Here is an 18,654-nt window from a genome sequence, read left to right as displayed (position 1 = left end):
CTGAATTGGTTTACAGAATAAATTACTCTCTCATCTGTTTAGGTTGTCCCTCCAGAACAGGAGTGAAGCACATTACATGTGTTGGGAAGCCTAAACTGATGCCATCTATGCTATAGATGTTCTGTAGATAATGTTAAGAGAGCTATGTTCTGGACTAGCAATCTAGTAACACTAGTCTCATGGAAAAATACATTCACTGAAACAGTTTTTAAAAATGACTAATTACCATCTAACCAGAACTGCCCTGCTTGGTAATTTCTGTTCACAATATACCACCAGAGGAGATGGAACTGTTCTGTTCCTTAAACAGAAATATCAATCCAGACCACAGACCTGGTCTCCTCTCCAAGTATTGTAGAGAAGAATACATATTACCATGACATAACCAGTTGGCTGGAGCAAATCGATATAATGCTTTAGAAGTCCAGATGAAACAAACAGGTTCACAGAGAAGAAGAAATATAAATGCATTTGTCCAAGAACTCTTGAGTTGGAACTGGAGAAATCTGGAACTTTTGTATGCTTCTACTGGAGTGATCCAATCAACCTTAAGTTTTCTGTAGTTTGCATCACTGCTGTTTCTAAGTGCTCTGCTTTAAAAATAGGTTTTGTCATTTTAATTACTGGAATATTTGTTTTATCTTTGCTAGTGTTTAGAGGATTTTTTATATGTGGAGAAGTACAGATAAAAAAGCCTTCAGGCAAACTGCTTTATTTCATTTTTTATTTTATACACTCAGGCTGTTTTATAAACATTCACTTCTAGACACAGATGCATGAGTCTTGAGATCCTCAAGTGAGCATGGCTTGGTGCATGAAAAACTGAGGCAACCAAAGATAGTTCAGGAGCAGGAATGTTAATATAGTCAAGCCTCTGTCATGTAACTCCTCAGTTTGGCAAAGGGGGAGCATCAAATCAACTTTATTCCGTTCTCAAGTGTGCTTGAATTGGGCTGGGGCTGCCCAGAATGACAGTCGAGGGTATACTCCAAAATCTGACAACGTTCTGACTTCTACTCCTGAACTACAAACTAACAGGGTAAAGAGCCAGAATTCTGGGAGCTTAAGTTCAGAGGCTGTCAATGTGAGGGTGCAAGAGGCAAGAGATGGGGGAATTAGGGGCTGGGAGGGGGCAAAATGAAATGGTGTAGAAAGGAAAGAAATACGGTAGAACCTCAGAGTTATGAACACCTCGGGAATGGAGGTTGTTCGTAACTCCGAAATGTTTGTAACTCTGAACAAAATGTTATAGTAGTTCTTTCCAAAGTTTTCATCAGAACATTGACTTAACACAGCTTTGAAACTTTACTATGTGGAAGAAAAATGCTGCTTTCCGTTTATTTTTGTAGTAGTTTACGTTTAACACAGTACCGTACTGTGTGTGCTTTCTGGCCTTTTTTTGTCTCTGCTGCTGCCTGATTGCGTACTTCCACTTCCAAATGAGCTATGCGGTTGACTGGCCTGTTCCTAACTCTGAGGTTCTAGTGTATAGGGCAGGAAGCAAGAGGGAGAGAACAAGGACTGGGGGACAACAAAAGGGCCTGGAACACAGAGAAAGGGTCCCCTTTGGAGGGAGCAGCTGCATGAGTAAAATCAGTTCCCAAAGATGCTCTGTAGACCCACTAAAGCTCCCTTTTGAATCTAATACTCAAATGTAAACAGTATTGCGCCATTATTACCAAAATAATAATACATGTACGTTTTTTAAAATATTAAAGCACAGAAATTTAAGAATGAGGCTGTCCACAGAATTATCTAAGGTTCTGCTCTTGCAAAATAAGCCCAATAATTAGCTCCAAGTATAAATCCCTGGGTACTTGTAATAAGATTATAGATTGTGACATGGGATTGTGCAAGACTCTGTCTGTGGAAGGCTGAAAGTTCCTTACAGTTCAATTTAAGGAAAAAAGGTTTACATCCTTGCAAAGACACGAGTACAATAGCTATTACTTCACCCAACCCATGTGTTAAACATAGGTCCTAAAATTATGGATTTTCATCACAGCCTTGGATATAAGCTGTTACAGTTCTTTTACATGGAACAAAATACTAAATATTTTTTAGTTTAGGATATTTGTTTTAGTTTTTCTGTTGTGGTCTATTGAGTTTCCTGTTCCTACTGTATTTTTGGAAATTCATAGGGTTTGGGTTTTTATTAAGTTACTGAGCATTCCTCACTCCTGATTTGTGCGGCCTCTGCTCTAGCTTTGTGTCTTTGTACATAGCTGGTTTAGTTGACATAAATGTGTGCATTTTTTTTGTGGGAGTTTTTACAGCTCACCTCCCTTGTACCTTCTTTACAGAAACATTATGGTTTGAACGGTTTGTTCCGTTTAAAAATGCTTTTCGGTGAGTGATTTTCCCAGCACCTGGTGCAGGAAAATGGGTTGTGCACTGAAAATGTGCAGAAACAGACAGAATTCTCCCAGCTGGGCTGCAGAATAGATATGACACTGCTGTTGCAGGTTACGGCTATATGACTGCTGTGCAGGGCTCAAGTGGGGCCAGAATGCTTTGAAGGCTGTTCCAGCACTTTTTAATGGCATTGCAATACTTCTGATTGCACTTCCAATACTTTCTGACACTTCTTTTAGGACTAACAAATTTATTTGAGCATAAGCTTTCGTGAGCTACAGCTCACTTCATCGGATGCATTTGGTTCCACCAAAAATTTGTTAGTCTCTAAGGTGCCACAAGTACTCCTTTTTCTTTTTGCGAATACAGACTAACACGGCTGCTACTCTGAAACCTGTCTTTTAGGACTGGAGCACTGCTGCAGTGGCCCACCTCAATGGGGAAGTTTAGAAATTGAACCTCTGCGGTAGCAGGTACAATAACTAAAGTCATCACCTTAAATAGCAAGTCTGCACTGGAACCAGGTAGCAAACACAGCTCCTGGGAGGGAGTAAGGACCCCATGCATAGGTTCATTGTATTCCCCCCTTTAGCTGAAACACACAAGTTCAATAAGGACAACCATGGGAGGAAGAAATGGGCAAAAAGAGGGGTCATAAAACATGTGGGCAATGGCCAGGTTCTGGGGAGCCAGAACTAGGAGTCAGAGCCAGAGCCCACAGTCATGAGATAGGAGTTGACAAGGTGAGGATACCTAGAGGTCAGAGGCAGGAGACAAACTGGAGATCAGAACCACAAGTCGGGAATAAAAGTCAGGGTAGGTCAGGATGCCAGACAGTCAGAGGCAGGAGCCACACTGGACACGAGGAACTACAAATCAGATACCAGGAAATCAAGGCACAGGAGCAGGGTGGAGCCCAATTGTTCAAAGAGCTTCCTGCTCCTGCTGCTGGCTTAAGTAGGGCCAGTGGACCAACATCAGCCACTCTGAGCCACCATCATTTGGACCTCAGGGGCAGAACCTCACACTGGGGCTAGACTTCATAGGTCTCAGGTAAGCCCTTATCAGCAGGCTGCCAGGTGGAGGGATGGAGTGTAGTTGTTCCTATGAACCCTATAGGCTGGGTTTGAGACCTGTAGGCCATGACAATATGTGTTTTATCCATCTATTTTAGCATGTTATTTATGGCAATTTGTCACCTTTTGCTGTGTTCACATATATATGCGCTATCAATTCCACATCCATATACTAAACACCTACAAACTTTCTCCTTTCTCTCTTCTGAGTTCTGGTAAGGTCACAAGTATGCCCACTGAGACAATCTTTCCATGTATCCAAAAGATTATCTAGGATATTTAATGCATATGCTTGGAAACTAGTGCATGTTAATTTCAGTTTAACTGATTTTCCACATCAAATATAGCCATTATTAGGGGGTTGTCACTGCTACCTGTTGTAGAATTATCTATCAAAGGGATAAACTAATTATTAATGATTAAATTATGCAACAGGTGTGAGTTTTTGTATTAATACATTCATACTTACTGATAACAGGTTATATTGGACATAGACAATCAAGCAAACTAAACTGGGTAAGGGACTGGTTCTCCAAACCAGATGAATTACAAGATCTGTAACCTTCTGAAAGGTATAACAGGCAAAAATCATTGTACTGGGAATTTCAGTTCTCATCAGTTAACATTTTCAGACACATCCTGTTCAAGTGAAATGATTGGTCAATAGCTTCTCAGGCAATGTGTAGCAGATGGTGTGATCTGCGAGGAGCAAAGAAACATTTCACACATCTATTTATCCTATACTAAGTTTGTGAGAAAAAAGGAAGTGGTCATAAGGCAGCAGAGAGAGATGAAGTGGGGTGGAATATGCTTTATACCCTGTTTTTATTCAGGGGCTGATGACACTGGAATTCTTGGAATGAAAAATGAGTATTGGGTATTCTCCTTTCCTTTCTAGCAATATTGATTTCTTCCCCTTTAACAATCCTGGGGAGAAAACTTGTGCTGGATCCCAATGAAAAGTGACTATTTCTACTTATCCTAGTCATCCAGGAATATGCCTCCACATAAAAACCCCAACAAAATGACAATTAGGTCTGGTCTACACTGGGGGGGGGGGAGGGATCAATCTAAGTTTACACAACTTCAGCTACGTGAATAATGTAGCTGAAGTCGATGTACTTAGACGTACTCACCACGGTGTCTTCACTGCAGTAAGGCGACGGCTGACGCTCCCCTGTCGAGTCCGCCTGCGCCTTTCACTCCGGTGGAGTACCAGAGTCAACGGCAGAGTGCTCAGCGGTCGATTTATCGCATCTAGCCTATATGTGATAAATTGACACCCCCACCCCTCCACCCACTGGATCGATTGCTGCCTGTTGATCCAGCAGGTAACATAGACAAGCCCTTAGATCAACAGTTACCTGCCCTACAGCAGTTTATGCATGGATACAGGTTAGGATTTAGATACACTGAAAGAGCTATGTGGGAAATGCTTACATAGCACTTACCCAAGCTATGTCCTATTCTAGTCTAGTCAAAGTTATTGTTAGTTGTGGCACATGGCTAGAAAGGGCTAAACATCCTGCAAAATAAATTACTCAAATTCAACCCTTAAAGACGTGGGGAGATAACGTTTGTGTTTTTGTGTATTTACATATATATGGGCAGTGGTCAACAATGTAATCAATAGTTCCTGTCTATGCTGTATTCTGATCATTCAAAGATCAAAAGAACATCCTAGCATTTAAATTAAGTGTAAGCATGGGATATTTCTGTATTCATCTCACTTTGAAAAGGAAGCAAATCATCAGTGAATGGTGGAGGAACAGGCAATTGTCTTATGTTATTTTGTATAGCTACATACTGTTGATAGACTGCCTTATGGATAAATTGCCTTATGTTAATCTTTGTGAATAACTAACAACGATGCTTAGGAAATAAGGGCCTATTTTTCCCCAAGGGACTCCAACTTGTCAAAGAAGACCAGAAATTGTATAGAAGATCCTTGGGTCCTGATCCTTTTAATCTCAGATCTGCTTAAGCTTCATCAGGGAAGTTTGAGTCACAAGATGAGATTCCACTTAAGCAGGTATACCCTGGATATTATATTGGACATTGGACTATAACCTATGAACTAAATTCTAAAGGAACTCTTTGCAACTACAAAGCTCACCATCTCTCCTATGTATCTAAACCTCAGGAATTGAACTCATGTCTGTATGTATATTGATCTTTTAACCATACTCTCTCCCTTTTCTTTTTTAATAAAAGTTAGTTTAGTTAATAAGAATTGGCTGTAATGTGTATTTGGGTGATATCTGGAATATTCATTAACCTGGGAGGTAATGTGTCTGATCCTTTGGGATTGGTAGAACCTTTTCTTTTATATGATGAAATAAATTTTTCAGAAATCATCATATTTGACTTGGGTACCTGAATGGAGGCCTGAGACTGGGTTACTTTAAGGGAACTGTGTTGTTCGTTTCTGGACAAACAGTGCGGTAATAAAGAAGCTGTTTATGCTGTCTTGATAAATTTAAGTATTGAAAATATCCACCATCTTTGGGGATTATCTGTCCCATTCTTTACAGTTCACCCTAACTAAGTGACTTCAGCTGGCTCCCACTGGGACCCCAGTCACATTAGTTCTATATTTTCATAAGCAGTGGACGCACTACTGCCTGAGGTGTTTTCCTCTTCATGGAGAAAGACATTTTTGCATGCAATATGGACGATCATTTTCAAAAGGACTCCAAACAACATCCACAAGAAACTTGTAAATGTACTTACTGATGCCTTGAAAGAGTTCCTCAATGTTAATAGCATTCTTTGCACTGGTTTCAACAACAATTGCACCTATAGATTCTGCATATTCTTTGGCATCCTTCATAGGTACCTCCCTAAAAAGAGTTTTTGAAAGCAAACAAATTAGTGTCTATTAAAAAAAACAAACAACATTCTGAAAGACATCTCAATTCACATTGTTCCTAGTTTCAATTGCACAAGTTTGGATCTTCTCCCCTTGCTTCTCAAATGATAAATATTTAAGAGTCTCAGTCCTGCTTCCACTGAAGTCCATGTGAATTTTGCCATGTAATTTAATTTGCAAAATATTTCACAACATAGGGATTGATTCCCTGAGATGTGTTGATATAGTCTCAAAATCGTAATCCTTTGTTTCCTTCCACATTTTTGTACGAATTTTTGAATGCGACAGCATAACATTATTGATAGTCGTAACATTTATCACCTCCCTAGGCATGGCTACTGTCGGGGTTCCTCCCTCAGGACTGCTCAGCCCACACCCTAATTCTTCTGTCTCTCAAAAAGCTACTTTTCTTATATTCAGGTGGGATTATGAGCCAGCTGCCTATGTCACAGAATAATCAATTTAACCTTTTCCCACCAAACAGGATGAGGGTGTTTCAGGCAAATAGTGCCAGCCTATTACAATAATATATATTGCAGAAATTAAAAACTTCTTCTCACAAAGCATAAAAGAAATCATAAACACAGCCTAGATAGAAATGATTTAACATGTTTTGATTCTATAAAAAATAAAGATTACTTTTGGTGATGGTGGTGGTTTCTATCTAGTTGTTCACATTCAAATATCAAGATATCAATCTAGATCATTGATAAGGATTTTGGGGCCTGATGCCAAGACCAAGTTTTGAAGATTAATAGACTTTAAGGTCAGAAGGGACCATCATGATAATCTAGTCTGACCTCCTGCACATGGCGCACCACCGAACCTCACCCACCCACAGAAAAGAAATGATCTTTAACTGCTATCTATCTTTTTTTCCCCCCCAATTGACAAAGATTGTGTAAGGAACTCTCCACTTGTGGAAAGCTGGTGGATACAGCTTTGCCTTCTCCTATGCCAGCTCCCCCAGCCATGGTGTAAGGGGAGAGGGCATGGAGAAGATGCTCCACTATGCTTGATCCTACACCGACATAAGGTCTGTCAGTTGCTTCTTTCTACAATGATAATCTGGGTGTCAGTATTGCAATGACTTTACTTTGTCCAAAATATGAGAGTTTGTTCCTCAAGCAATTTATTCTAAGCCAAGAGATGAGTAAACATAAACTAAGTGGGAGCAAGAGCCAAGAGATGAGCAGAGACTTAGAAGGGAGTTGGACTTAGGAGCCCTGGAGAGAGAATACCTGTTTTGAAAGATGTTGACTAAACTGTTTGCAGTTAAAAAAGCCTCAGCATATACAGTTTAAAGCTTCTAAAAGTATTTATTTAAATAGAAAATGTTTTTTATGGACAGCGTAAAGGGCCTGAATGTAAAGCTTGGGATTTCCTGACCCGGCATTTGGAGTACTCCAGAGAACCAAAATTTCAGAAGGTATCTCAATTTTTAGAGAGGAAAACCCAGTATCAGTGGAAGGTTATGGCCTTTGGTATCTATATTGCCCCAAAAATTTAACAGTGGTTTTGTCACTGGTGGGCAAAGTAGCTCATTTATTTAAATAACATTCTGATCTGAGCTCTTTCAGCAGAGATTCTGTGATTGTGTCCAGGTTATTATCCATCAATCAGAGGGTAGAAATTCCAATATAAAATATTTTTAAAAAACAAACTCACTCTAAATTCTGAAGCCAATAACAAAATTGTAAAGATTTTAATAAACATCTCCATTCTCATAGACAATATTACTTGGAAGCCAGAGGGAGGGAATTTATTTCAGCGAAGTGCCAAGAACTGTTGATGGCCACGTAATAATAATAGAAAGAATAACCACATCTTTTGCATCCAAATGCATCCGATGAAGTGAGCTGTAGCTCACGAAAGCTTATGCTCTAATAAATTTGTTAGTCTCTAAGGTGCCACGGGTACTCCTTTTCTTTTTGCGAATACAGACTAACACGGCTGCTACTCTGAAACCTGTCACATCTTTTGGATGTCTTGATTCTAGGTTGGCAGCTAGCACCTATATATTAGAGATCTGTAAAAAAGAAATAAAACAAAACAAACCACCACCACCGAAGGGTAATGTAGTAATTGTTAGAAGTACCAGAGGAAACTATATTAGCCCTTTGCTAGTGGAAGTCAAATCTGTTCCTCTATTTTTCCCCAGTCATTTCTCCCCTTATTAGCTCCTGTGGTAATGGAGACAAATGAACCAAGATGAATGGAACTTCGTTCAGCCTGTCCTCTTTTGCTTCCATTCACATTTGCCATAACAATGGCTGACAGACTCTAGTGTCTAGCAAACAGACCATTTCTGGTAAAGTAACTGATAAAAATTCCATAAAGATAAACAGAGCTGCCAAAAGTCATGTAGAAATAGCAGGTTGCTCATGTGTGCCCTCATTAGTTACATTATATTTTTTAAATCCCCTTGCAAACAAGTATTTGTATTTTCTATTCAGTGGAATTAATGTGATAGGTTGATACATATATTTTACCTTAAGTCATTTCTAATGAAGTAAACCTTAAGACTGAAACACCAAAGAATACACACAAGTGTATACATTACATAGTCAATCAGATTTCTGGTAGAACGGTGACAAACAATTTCATGTGTAAAATATATCTTGCTGTCTACCTGTCCTCAAAAGTCCTTTTATTATAACACCAAAAAAATAGTTCAGGAACATGCAAACATGGGCGGAAAAGATCATTGCCTGTAAGAAAAGACTCTCGAAACCTCTCCCATGTTTGTGAACATCAGGAGAATATATTGGTAGAGTTAGATATTTTGTGCAAATATTAGACTACATGGCCTTTAGTGAGACAAATGTGCATTGCACAAGTGTAAAGAGAATTGTCACCATGGAAGCTTCCCTCCTGAGGACTGGCTCTCAATAACGCATTGCCACATGTGTGGCATTAAGCTGATTCATATCACTAACACATCGTACGTTGTATTTTGACACATTAGATCGCTCGATCTGCATTATCTGAATGTGCTTTGTAACTGAATCACCAAACCTGGGATGCTTTAAGTAATCAAGCAAAGTTACTATTGAGAGTATTAAAGCAATACAATTAAGTGAGTCCAAAGGGGCAACCAGAAAGGACCACAAACTTCACTTTGCATTGGTATGCTAAATTTAAAAAACACTTTATTTCTTTACCCTTATGGAGAGACTTGCTGCTTCCTGCTATTCCCACTAAGAAGTTGGAAGCCATCTATCTAATCATAGGGAACTCAGCCAGCTTCACCCCGTCTTAGCACAGTGAACTATCATGTAGGGGACCAGGCCAATGTATAAATTGTGTCCTTCGCTCCCAAGCCAAGAGCAGCTGGGAGCACTGTTCAGGAGGCCCTGGGGAGAAGGAGTGCCTCATGATTCTGTGCAATAACTCCTCTAGCTGGTTCTAGAGTGACACTGAAAGCCTGTTTACAGGGCTACAGTCCTCACAAATGTCTCCATTCAACAGAGCACTTGATCACATGCTCTGGGGCTTTGCTGAATCAGGGCGCGGTAATGACTTAAGTAATGACTTAAGGGGCAGAGGAATAAATGTGAAACATGATGGGCAGTGGGAGAGTCCTTGGGATTCTAAGAGAAAAATAACCTAAACAATCATGAACCTTGGTCTCATATTGTTGAAGAAAACACATCCAACACAACTCATCCCTAAAATGACAAAAAACACATTGATCACCATAAACACATTGATCACCAGCTCTCCGCGGCTCCCTCACGCCCCCAGCGTTTACCTAGAGCGGCTCCAGCCCGGCACGCACCGGGGACAGGTCAGGCTCCCTCCCTGCCCTGCTCCCACGCCACACCGGGAAGCAGCCGGGACCTGGGGCGGGGGCACAGGGGTCTGTGTGGTGCCCTGGCTGCTCCTATAGGTACCTCCCCCGAAGCTCCCATTGGCCGCAGTTCCCCGTTCTTGGCCAATGGGAGCTTCTAGGGAGGTACCTGGAGGCGCAGCCAGGGCAACACACAGACCCCTGTGCCCCACCCCACCCCCAGGCCGGGAGGCCCCCGACCTCCTCCTGCATTGAACCCCCTGCCTGAGCCCCCTGCTGCACCCTACACCCCGACCCCCTGCCCTAAGCCCCCTGCCGCACCCCGCACCCCTCCTGCACCCCGACCCCCTTCCCTGAGCCCCCTGCCGCAGCCACACCCCTCCTGCACCCTGACCTCCTGCCACGAGCCCCCTGCTGCACCCGGCACCCGACCCTCTGCCCTGAGCCCCCTGCCACATCCCACACCCATTCTGCACCCCAACCCCCTGCCCTGAGCCCCCTGCTATACCCAACACCCCTCCTACACCCCAACCCCCTGTCCTGAGCCCCCTGCACTCATCCTGCACCCTCTGGGGGCAGGGAGGGGGCGGAGTTGGGGTGGGGATTTCGGGGAATGGGTTGGAATGGGGGCAGAGAAGGGGTGGGAAGAGGCGGGGCCTCATGGAAGGGGTGGAGTGGGGGCGAGGCAGGCGGTGGTGGGGTGGTCAGTGGTGAGGCCCTTGGGCCAATGTACTAGTTCTCACATGGCCCTCATGGTCATTTGAGTTTGAGACCTCTGCTCTAAGGAGAGTCCTTCACCTCACACCTAGGACATAAGTCCATTATTTGAGGATAGTAAGAGCCCTTATGTTCTTGCAAATGTATTTTCTGCAATAAGGCTATCATCCTGCATCTGGCATTAACCCTTCATTTGATTAAAACACAGAATTTCTAGCACTCTAGTGTTAATCAAGCACTTTTGAGCTATGCATGCGGTATACATTGGAACTAGTTATAGTACAACAGAATGAAAAGTCCCATATTGTATCAATCAGTGTAACGTGCCAGAGCCTGCAGTAGCATGCACAGAAACAACATTTGACATCCTGCAATTCTGGTCAAAGCAGTGGAAGTGCAGCAAAAAAGGGAGTCCAGAGTAAAATATTTTGGAGGATGTGATGCTGCTGTTAGTCAGACCTGATCCTGAATAATTGAAATCAAAGGTATTGATTTCAATGGGGGCCTCCACCATGAGTAGCAGTAGGGTTTTGGTTGGATGTATTCCTGGAGGTTTCATCATATGATATAATCTTTAATTAAAAATTAATGTCTTAATTCCTGGAGACTCCAGGATAATCCTGGGGGGTTGGCAACTCTAACTACAGATGATGATACAAACATGGTTGTATAAGGGAGGAAAGCAGTGCATAGAAAGCATTCTAATACCAAATAGATACATTACCTGAGATCAGAAAGATCACATTTGTTTCCAGCGATGGCCATGACAATATTTTCAGGACCATGTTCTTTTAATTCTTTTACCCATTTCTTCAAAGTATGAAATGAATCCTAAACCGAATACATAAAGAAACATCTAGCAGGATCTCCTTGATTCACAGACAGTAATTTTTTTGAGGTTACAGGAAGGGCACACAGAAAGCCCTCATGTGACAATGATTTCCAAGGCTCTCATTAAAAGGCATGATTGATGTTACTGAACCTCACTTAGTTCTCAACTGCATTAATCCATCAAGCCAAATTTTCTCCTCAGAAATGCATGTGTAGCTTCTGCTGAGATCAATGGGAGTTGTGCATGAACCTCTGAGGGAAGAATATGGTCTAGCATTTGGGATATAAGGTACATCCCACAATATGCAATACTTGAATATTAACCTTTCAGAGAATGAAAGTTGCTGCACAGATATTCTGAATAAGGATGACAGGACTAAGTTCCACCTTCACAAGGTCTACAGACTTTCTGACCAACTATGAGTTATTTCAGTTAAAAATTACAACCTATGGTACTGCTATGCAGCCATGACCAGTGTCAGCTAGGGTTGCCAAATTTGGCTGGACATATTCCTGGAGGTCCATCATGTGACATAATCATTAATAAAAGATTAATCTTTAATTCCTGGAGACTCAAGGACAATCCTGGAGGGTTGGGAAACCTAATGCAGCAATGGGTCATTACACTAATGCACTTGTGAACAGAGCCAGGCCTTTAGCGCTAAAAGTAAATCATTGGCAGGAGAGAAGAAACAGATAAATAAAATATTGCAACCATTCATCCACTAATGCCTAGTCTATAACTCAGCTTCCATCATCTGGGATTTCTTTTAAAATCAAAATTTTATTCTTTGAATTTTAAGAGTAGCAATTTCTCATTAGGGCAGGGCAAGGATCTGCAGCTGGATGACATGTGAACTTTATCAGCTGAAAAAACACTTCCATTTCAATTAATAATGTTGAGCCAAAGATTATTTCACTGCTTTGTTTCAAAGTAAAGCAACCCCAGAAGAGCTCTCAGACTACAAATGCAAGCTTGTAGACACATTTTTAAAAGATTAATTTCCAGTTTATAAAATAGTTGATGTTTTTTAATAGTAGAAATTAGATATGGGAAAAATCCAGTAGGTCATCTTGTCCATCTCAAAGAGGCAAATTCAGAATTTCCCCCCACAGTATAATTTCCAGAGTTTTGTTAGTCCATTTTTAAATGACTCAGGGAATGGCGCTTCTGCCACAGCCTTGCCAATACATTAAGTCATTAATCAAAGTATATATTATATAGAAATTGCAAACAGAAAGCTTTACCTGTTTTGTGATATCATATACTATAACAGCTGCTGCTGATCCTCGGTAGTACATTGGTGCCAAGGAATGAAACTGTTAAAAGACCAACAAAACATCATAAATCAATTAAAGTTTTGCATGGTGCCAGGTCACAAAGACATGCCATGACTGCATCATATTCTTTCATCAGCGAGTGAGCTTCTTGAATGTTTGCCCAGTTTTAGTTTCAGTCAGACCTTAAAAAGGGCTGTTCTTTATTCTGCTGGACTCATACAATTAGCACATTGAGTTCTACATATTTTTCTTGCCGTGTTTTGGGTTCTTTTGTTTCTTTTGGTTTTTGAAGCATAGTACATGATGGATGTGAAAAAGGCTTTGGGGAGAAATTCAAGAACACAAGAACAGCCATACTGGGTCAGACCAATGGTCTGTCTAGTCCAGTATTCTCTCTTCCAACAGTGGCCAATGCCAGGTGCTCCAGAGAAAATGAACAGAACAGGCAATCATCGAGTGATCCATACCTGTTGTCCACTTCCAGCCTCTGGCAATCGGAAGCTAGGGACACACAGAGCATGGGGTTGCATCCCTAACCATCTTGGCTAACAGCCACTGATGGACCTATTCTCCAGGAACTTATCTAGTCCTTTTTTAGACCCAGTTATACCTTTGGCCTTCGCAACATCCTCAGTAATGAGTTCTACAGGTTAATTGTTCATTGTGTGAAGTACTTCCTTTTGTTTGTTTTAAACGTGATGCCTATTAATTTTATTTGGTGACCCTGGTTTTTGTGTTATGCGAAGGAGTAAACAACACTCTCTTTTTCACTTTCTCCACTCCATTCACAATTTCATAGACCTCTATCATATTACCTCGTAGTCATCTCTTTTCTAAAATGACAAATCCCAGTCTTTTTAATCTCTCCTAATATGGAAGTTATTCCATACCCCTAATCATTTTTGATGTCCTTCTCTGTACCTTTTCCATTCTAATATATCTTTTTTGAGATGAGGTGACCGGAACTGCAAGCAGTATTCCAGGTGTGAGTGTACCATGGTATTATGATATTTTCTGTCTTATTATCTATCCCTTTCCTAATGGTTCCTAACATTCTGTTAGATTTTTTGACTGCTGCTACACATACCAGATGTTTTCAGAGAACTATTCACAACGACTCCAAGATCTTTCTTGTGTGGTGACTGCTAATTTAGATCCCATTATTTGGTATGTATAGTTGGGAATATGTTTTCCTCTGTGCATTACTTTGCATATATCAACATTTAATTTCATCTGCCATTTTGTTGGCCAGTCACCCAGTTTTGTGAGACCCCTTTGTAACTCTTTGCAGTCTGCTTTTGACTTAACTATCTTGAGTAATTTTGTATTGTCTGCAAACTTTGCCACCTCACTGTTTACCCCCTTTTCTAAATCATTTATGAATATATTGAACAGCACTGGTCCCAGTACAGATTTTGGGGGGACACCACTATTTGCCTCTCTCCATTCTGAAAACTGACCATTTCTTCCTACCCTTTGTTTTCTTTCTTTTAACCAGTTACTGATCCATGAGAGGATCTTCTCTCTTATCCCATGACTGTTTACTTTGTTTAAGAGCCTTTGGTGAGGGACTTTGTCAAAGATTTTCTGAAAGTCCAAGTACTCTATATCCACTAAAAGAAAAGGAGTACTTGTGGCACCTTAGAGACTAACAAATTTATTTGAGCATAAGCTTTCGTGAGCTACAGCTCACTTCATCGGATGTAGCTCACGAAAGCTTATGCTCTAATAAATTTGTTAGTCTCTAAGGTGCCACAAGTACTCCTTTTCTTTTTGCGAATACAGACTAACACGGCTGCTACTCTGAAATCTATATCCACTGGATCACCCTTTTCCACAAGTTTGTTGACCCCCTCAAAGGGATGATTTCCCTTTACAAAAGCCATATTGACTCTTCCCCCAACAAATTGTGTTCATTTATGTGTCATGATAAATCTGTTCTTTACCAGTTTCAACCAATTTGCCTGGTGTTGAAGTTAGGCTTACAAGCCTGTAATTGCCAGGATCACCTTTGGAGCCTTTTTTTTTTAAATGGTGTCACATTAGCTATTATTCTCTAGTCATCTGGTAGACTGATGAAGCTGATTTAAATGATTGGTTACATACCACAGTTAGTAGTTCTGCAAATTCATATTTGAGTTCCTTCAGAACTCTTGGGTGAATACCATCTGGTCCTGGTGATTTATAACTGTTTAATTTATCAATTTATTCCAAAACTTACTCTCGATACCTTAATCTGGGAAAGTTCCTGAGATTTGTCACCTAAAAAGAATGGTGCAGGTCTGGAAATCTCCTCAATCCTCTGTAGTGAAGACTGAGGCAAATAATTCATTTAGCTTCTCAAAAGCTTATGCTCTAATAAATTTGTTAGTCTCTAAGGTTCCACAAGTACTCCTTTTCTTTCTGCAATGGCCGTATCTTCTTTAAGTGCTCCATTAGCACCTCGATCATCCAGTGGCCCCACTGATTGTTTGCCAGGCTTCCTTCTTCTGATGTACTGAAAACATTTGTGGCTTTGAACCTTTGTCTAATTACTTTTCAAATTCTTTTTTGGCCTTCCTAATTATACTTTTACACTTGACTAGTTTATGCTCCTTTCTATTTTCCTCAGTAGGATTTAACTTCCAATTTGTAAAGGACCTTTTTGCCTCTAATCCCATCTTTTTTTGGTCCTCTTTTTCTGTTTGTTAATTTGGGGTATACATTTAATTTGAGCCTCTATTATGTTGTTTTTTAAAAGTTTCCATGCAGCTGGCAGGCATTTGACTTCAGTGAATATATCTTTTAATTTCCATTTATCTAGCTTCCTCATTTTTGTGTAGATCCCCTCCCTAAAGTTCAGTGCTATTGTGGTGGGCTTCTTTGGTGTCTCTTCCCCCCAACCCCCAAGAATGTTAAATTTAATTAAATTATGGTTTAATTTAGACTTAAATGGAGTATAGGATTTATACTGGCAGTTCACAAAGGTGTGAATTCAAGCTATGGCCAACAGCATTCAACCCTGGAACTAAGGATGAATAAAAAACATTTACGAGTCATTCCTATAAAAATAATAAATCAAAATGTATAGTTTATCATAAAATTGTGAATAGCTGACATACAGTCATCTCATACTGCATCTATATTTAGAAGATACAAGTTCTTTTAAATTTAATTTCTTTTCACTACAGCTTTAATTTTAAGGAACAGCTTTTTTAAAAGAAAGGATAAAAATGGTTACTATAAAATAGCTGTACAAAAACAGCTGCACTTTTATTTGTTTACAAGAGTAAACACAACATAGCTGGTTTAGAATTTAAACTTATGCTAGTACAGAGAAAGGAAGCTTTTTTGCTTATTCACCTAAGACTGATTCTTATATATAACTAAAATAATCTTCCTTGAAAAATTTGTTCAGTCTTTTTAATTTCATTGTAGCCACAAAATTATTATTATTATTATTATTCATTTATCCAGCATCATCTTGCAAATTACTGCTTGTTCACTCTCCCAGGTGAGTAATTTTTTTGACATGCAAGTAAGACACCATTAATTTCTTCATAATCAACATGCATCATGGTCAAGGGCAGAAAAGCCAATTTTGTGCCTTGACTGGAAAATTTGCAAGGTTAATATAATACAAAGGTGTTGTGACAGGGCAAGGCCAGAGGGCTATAGAAAAGTAGTCTTATTGGGATCCGGGAAGTGGGCGGGCGAAGCCCGTCCACTGCTAAAGGGTCCCCCCCAGCCTAAAAGGGGGACCCACAGGACCTAGATACCCAAAAAATTCCGGGGGACAACTAATAAAATAACAGGGACAGGAGTGCGGTCAAAGGGTCAAAAGAAGGGAACCGGACGGGGACACCGAGCAGAGAACCCCGGACAGAGCCCACTGCTCCTCAAAGACGTCAAGGGAGTCAGAGGACGCCGCCCAGAGGAACTCTGCCCGGATACGTGAACGGACCGAGGATCGGAAATAGGCCCCACAGTCACAGGAGACTCCATCGGCCAACCTCCTCACTCTGGTTTTGTAGATGGCCATTTTAGCTAGGGCCAGGAGGAGGTTGACCAGGAGATCCCGGGACTTTGTGGGGCCACGGATAGGGAGTGCATAAATGAGAAGGTGAGGGGAGAAGTGCAACCAAAAACGTAATAAGATATTGGTGAGGAGCCGGAATAGGGGCTGCAGCCTGGCACACTCCAGGTAGACATGTGCCAGGGTATCCCTCACGCCGCAAAAGGGGCAGGTGTCTGGGATTGTGGTGAACCGCGCCAAGTACATGCCCGTGCTCACGGCTCCGTGAAGGAGCCGCCAACTGACATCCCCGGCGGGCTTTGGGACTAAGATGGAATATAGGCTGCCCCACCGGGGCTCTGCACCCTCCAAAGGTGGCAGGAGGTCCCGCCATTTTGTATCGGGGCGGGACACAAGGGTGCGGGCGTGAAGGGTGTGGAGCACGAGCGTGTAGAGATGTTTTCTTGGCGCGGTTTGAAAACAGACCGGCTGCATCTCGTGCAGCCGGCTTCTAGTGAAGGGGTGAAGGGATCGGTTGGGTCCACGGGGGAGGGGTCCAATTAAAAGGTCCGGCGGGCCTGGGGTAGTGGGTGGGCGGGGCGTGCCCTCGTGCAGGACCCGGTCGAGATAAACCCGAGCAGCGGGCGGCAAAGCGGCCTTCACCTCCTGAAGTATGCATCGGGGAGTACAAGGTCTGGAAAGCCCCATGCGCTGAGCGAAGGTTAGGGGATCCAGCCAGTCTCCCCGGTCATAGTCCAGGAGGTCTCCGACTCTTGTGACCTCTGCCAGGACCAACCTCTGGCGCACCGAGCGGGACTCCGCCACCTGCAAACGGAACTGGGGGTTGTGTAGCAGGGGCTCCGCGAGGAGATCTGCCCCCTCGGTGGCCGCCACGGACCTGCTCGTTGTAAAGAGTTTCCAGGTCCGGAGGAGGTCCTGGTAGAAGACCGGCAGCCCGGAGAGGTCTCGCGGAAGACCTCTCGGATGGAGATAAAGGAGCTGCCGGTCGTATCGGAGCCCTCGGAAGCGGCGCAGGAAGGCGTGCGCCAGTATGCTCCACGCCGGACTACCTGCACCATAAAGGAGCCTCTGCAGGGTCTGGAGGCTATAGAAAAGTAGTGGGAGGTTGATATATTAGCTCCAAACTAAACAAATCCCTGGTACCAGGATAAGTTAAATGGCAGCAGCTCCAGGTCAATTAAGACACCTGGGGCCAATTAAGAACTTTCCAGAAGGCAGGGAGAAGGCTAGGTTGATTGGGACACCTGAAGCCAATCAGGGACTGGCTGAAACTAGTTAAAAGCCTCCCAGTCAGTCAGGTGGGGGTGGATGTTAGGAGCTATGGGAGGAGGTTGTGCTGTTGGAGAGACTGAGCAGTACACACCATATCAGGCACAGGGAATGAGGCCCTGAGGTTAGGGTGAAGTGAAGCTTGAGGAAGTGGGGGCTGCTGTGGGGAAGTAGCCCAGGAAATTGTATGTGTCATATTTCTAAAAGGTCAGCTACCATAGCTGATACTATTAGGGTCCCTGGGCTGGAGCCTGGAGTAGAGGGTGGGCCTGAGCTTCTCCCTTTGCCCCTCCTCCCCCCGATTAATCACTGAGACTGGGAGACAACAGAGACTGAGCCAGGGAGGATAGCTTCTCCTCATCTCCCTTGCTGGCTTATGATGAAAATGGCGTAGTAGACTGTGACCCTTGTCTCTAGAGAAAGAAGGGTTACGGGCAGGATCACA

The 18,654-nt window shown here is 42.2% G+C and overlaps 1 protein-coding gene across 2 annotated transcripts in view; it reads right to left on the bottom strand.

The window, feature by feature from the left end:
- RAB31 (RAB31, member RAS oncogene family) overlaps positions 1-18,654 on the bottom strand; it is a 99,183-nt gene that overhangs the window by 8,122 nt on the left and 72,407 nt on the right. For both annotated transcript variants that reach the window (XM_038392495.2, XM_038392496.2), the window contains exons 4-6: positions 12,893-12,964; positions 11,538-11,644; positions 6,165-6,274 (exon numbers count right to left, since the gene is read on the bottom strand). In XM_038392495.2, coding sequence (XP_038248423.1) covers positions 6,165-6,274; positions 11,538-11,644; positions 12,893-12,964 — 289 coding nt within the window. The remainder of the gene's footprint in view (positions 1-6,164; positions 6,275-11,537; positions 11,645-12,892; positions 12,965-18,654) is intronic.

Source organism: Dermochelys coriacea, chromosome 2 (genome assembly GCF_009764565.3).
Source record: "Dermochelys coriacea isolate rDerCor1 chromosome 2, rDerCor1.pri.v4, whole genome shotgun sequence".
Taxonomy (NCBI): domain Eukaryota; kingdom Metazoa; phylum Chordata; order Testudines; family Dermochelyidae; genus Dermochelys; species Dermochelys coriacea.
This window is presented reverse-complemented; position numbering and strand designations above follow the sequence as displayed.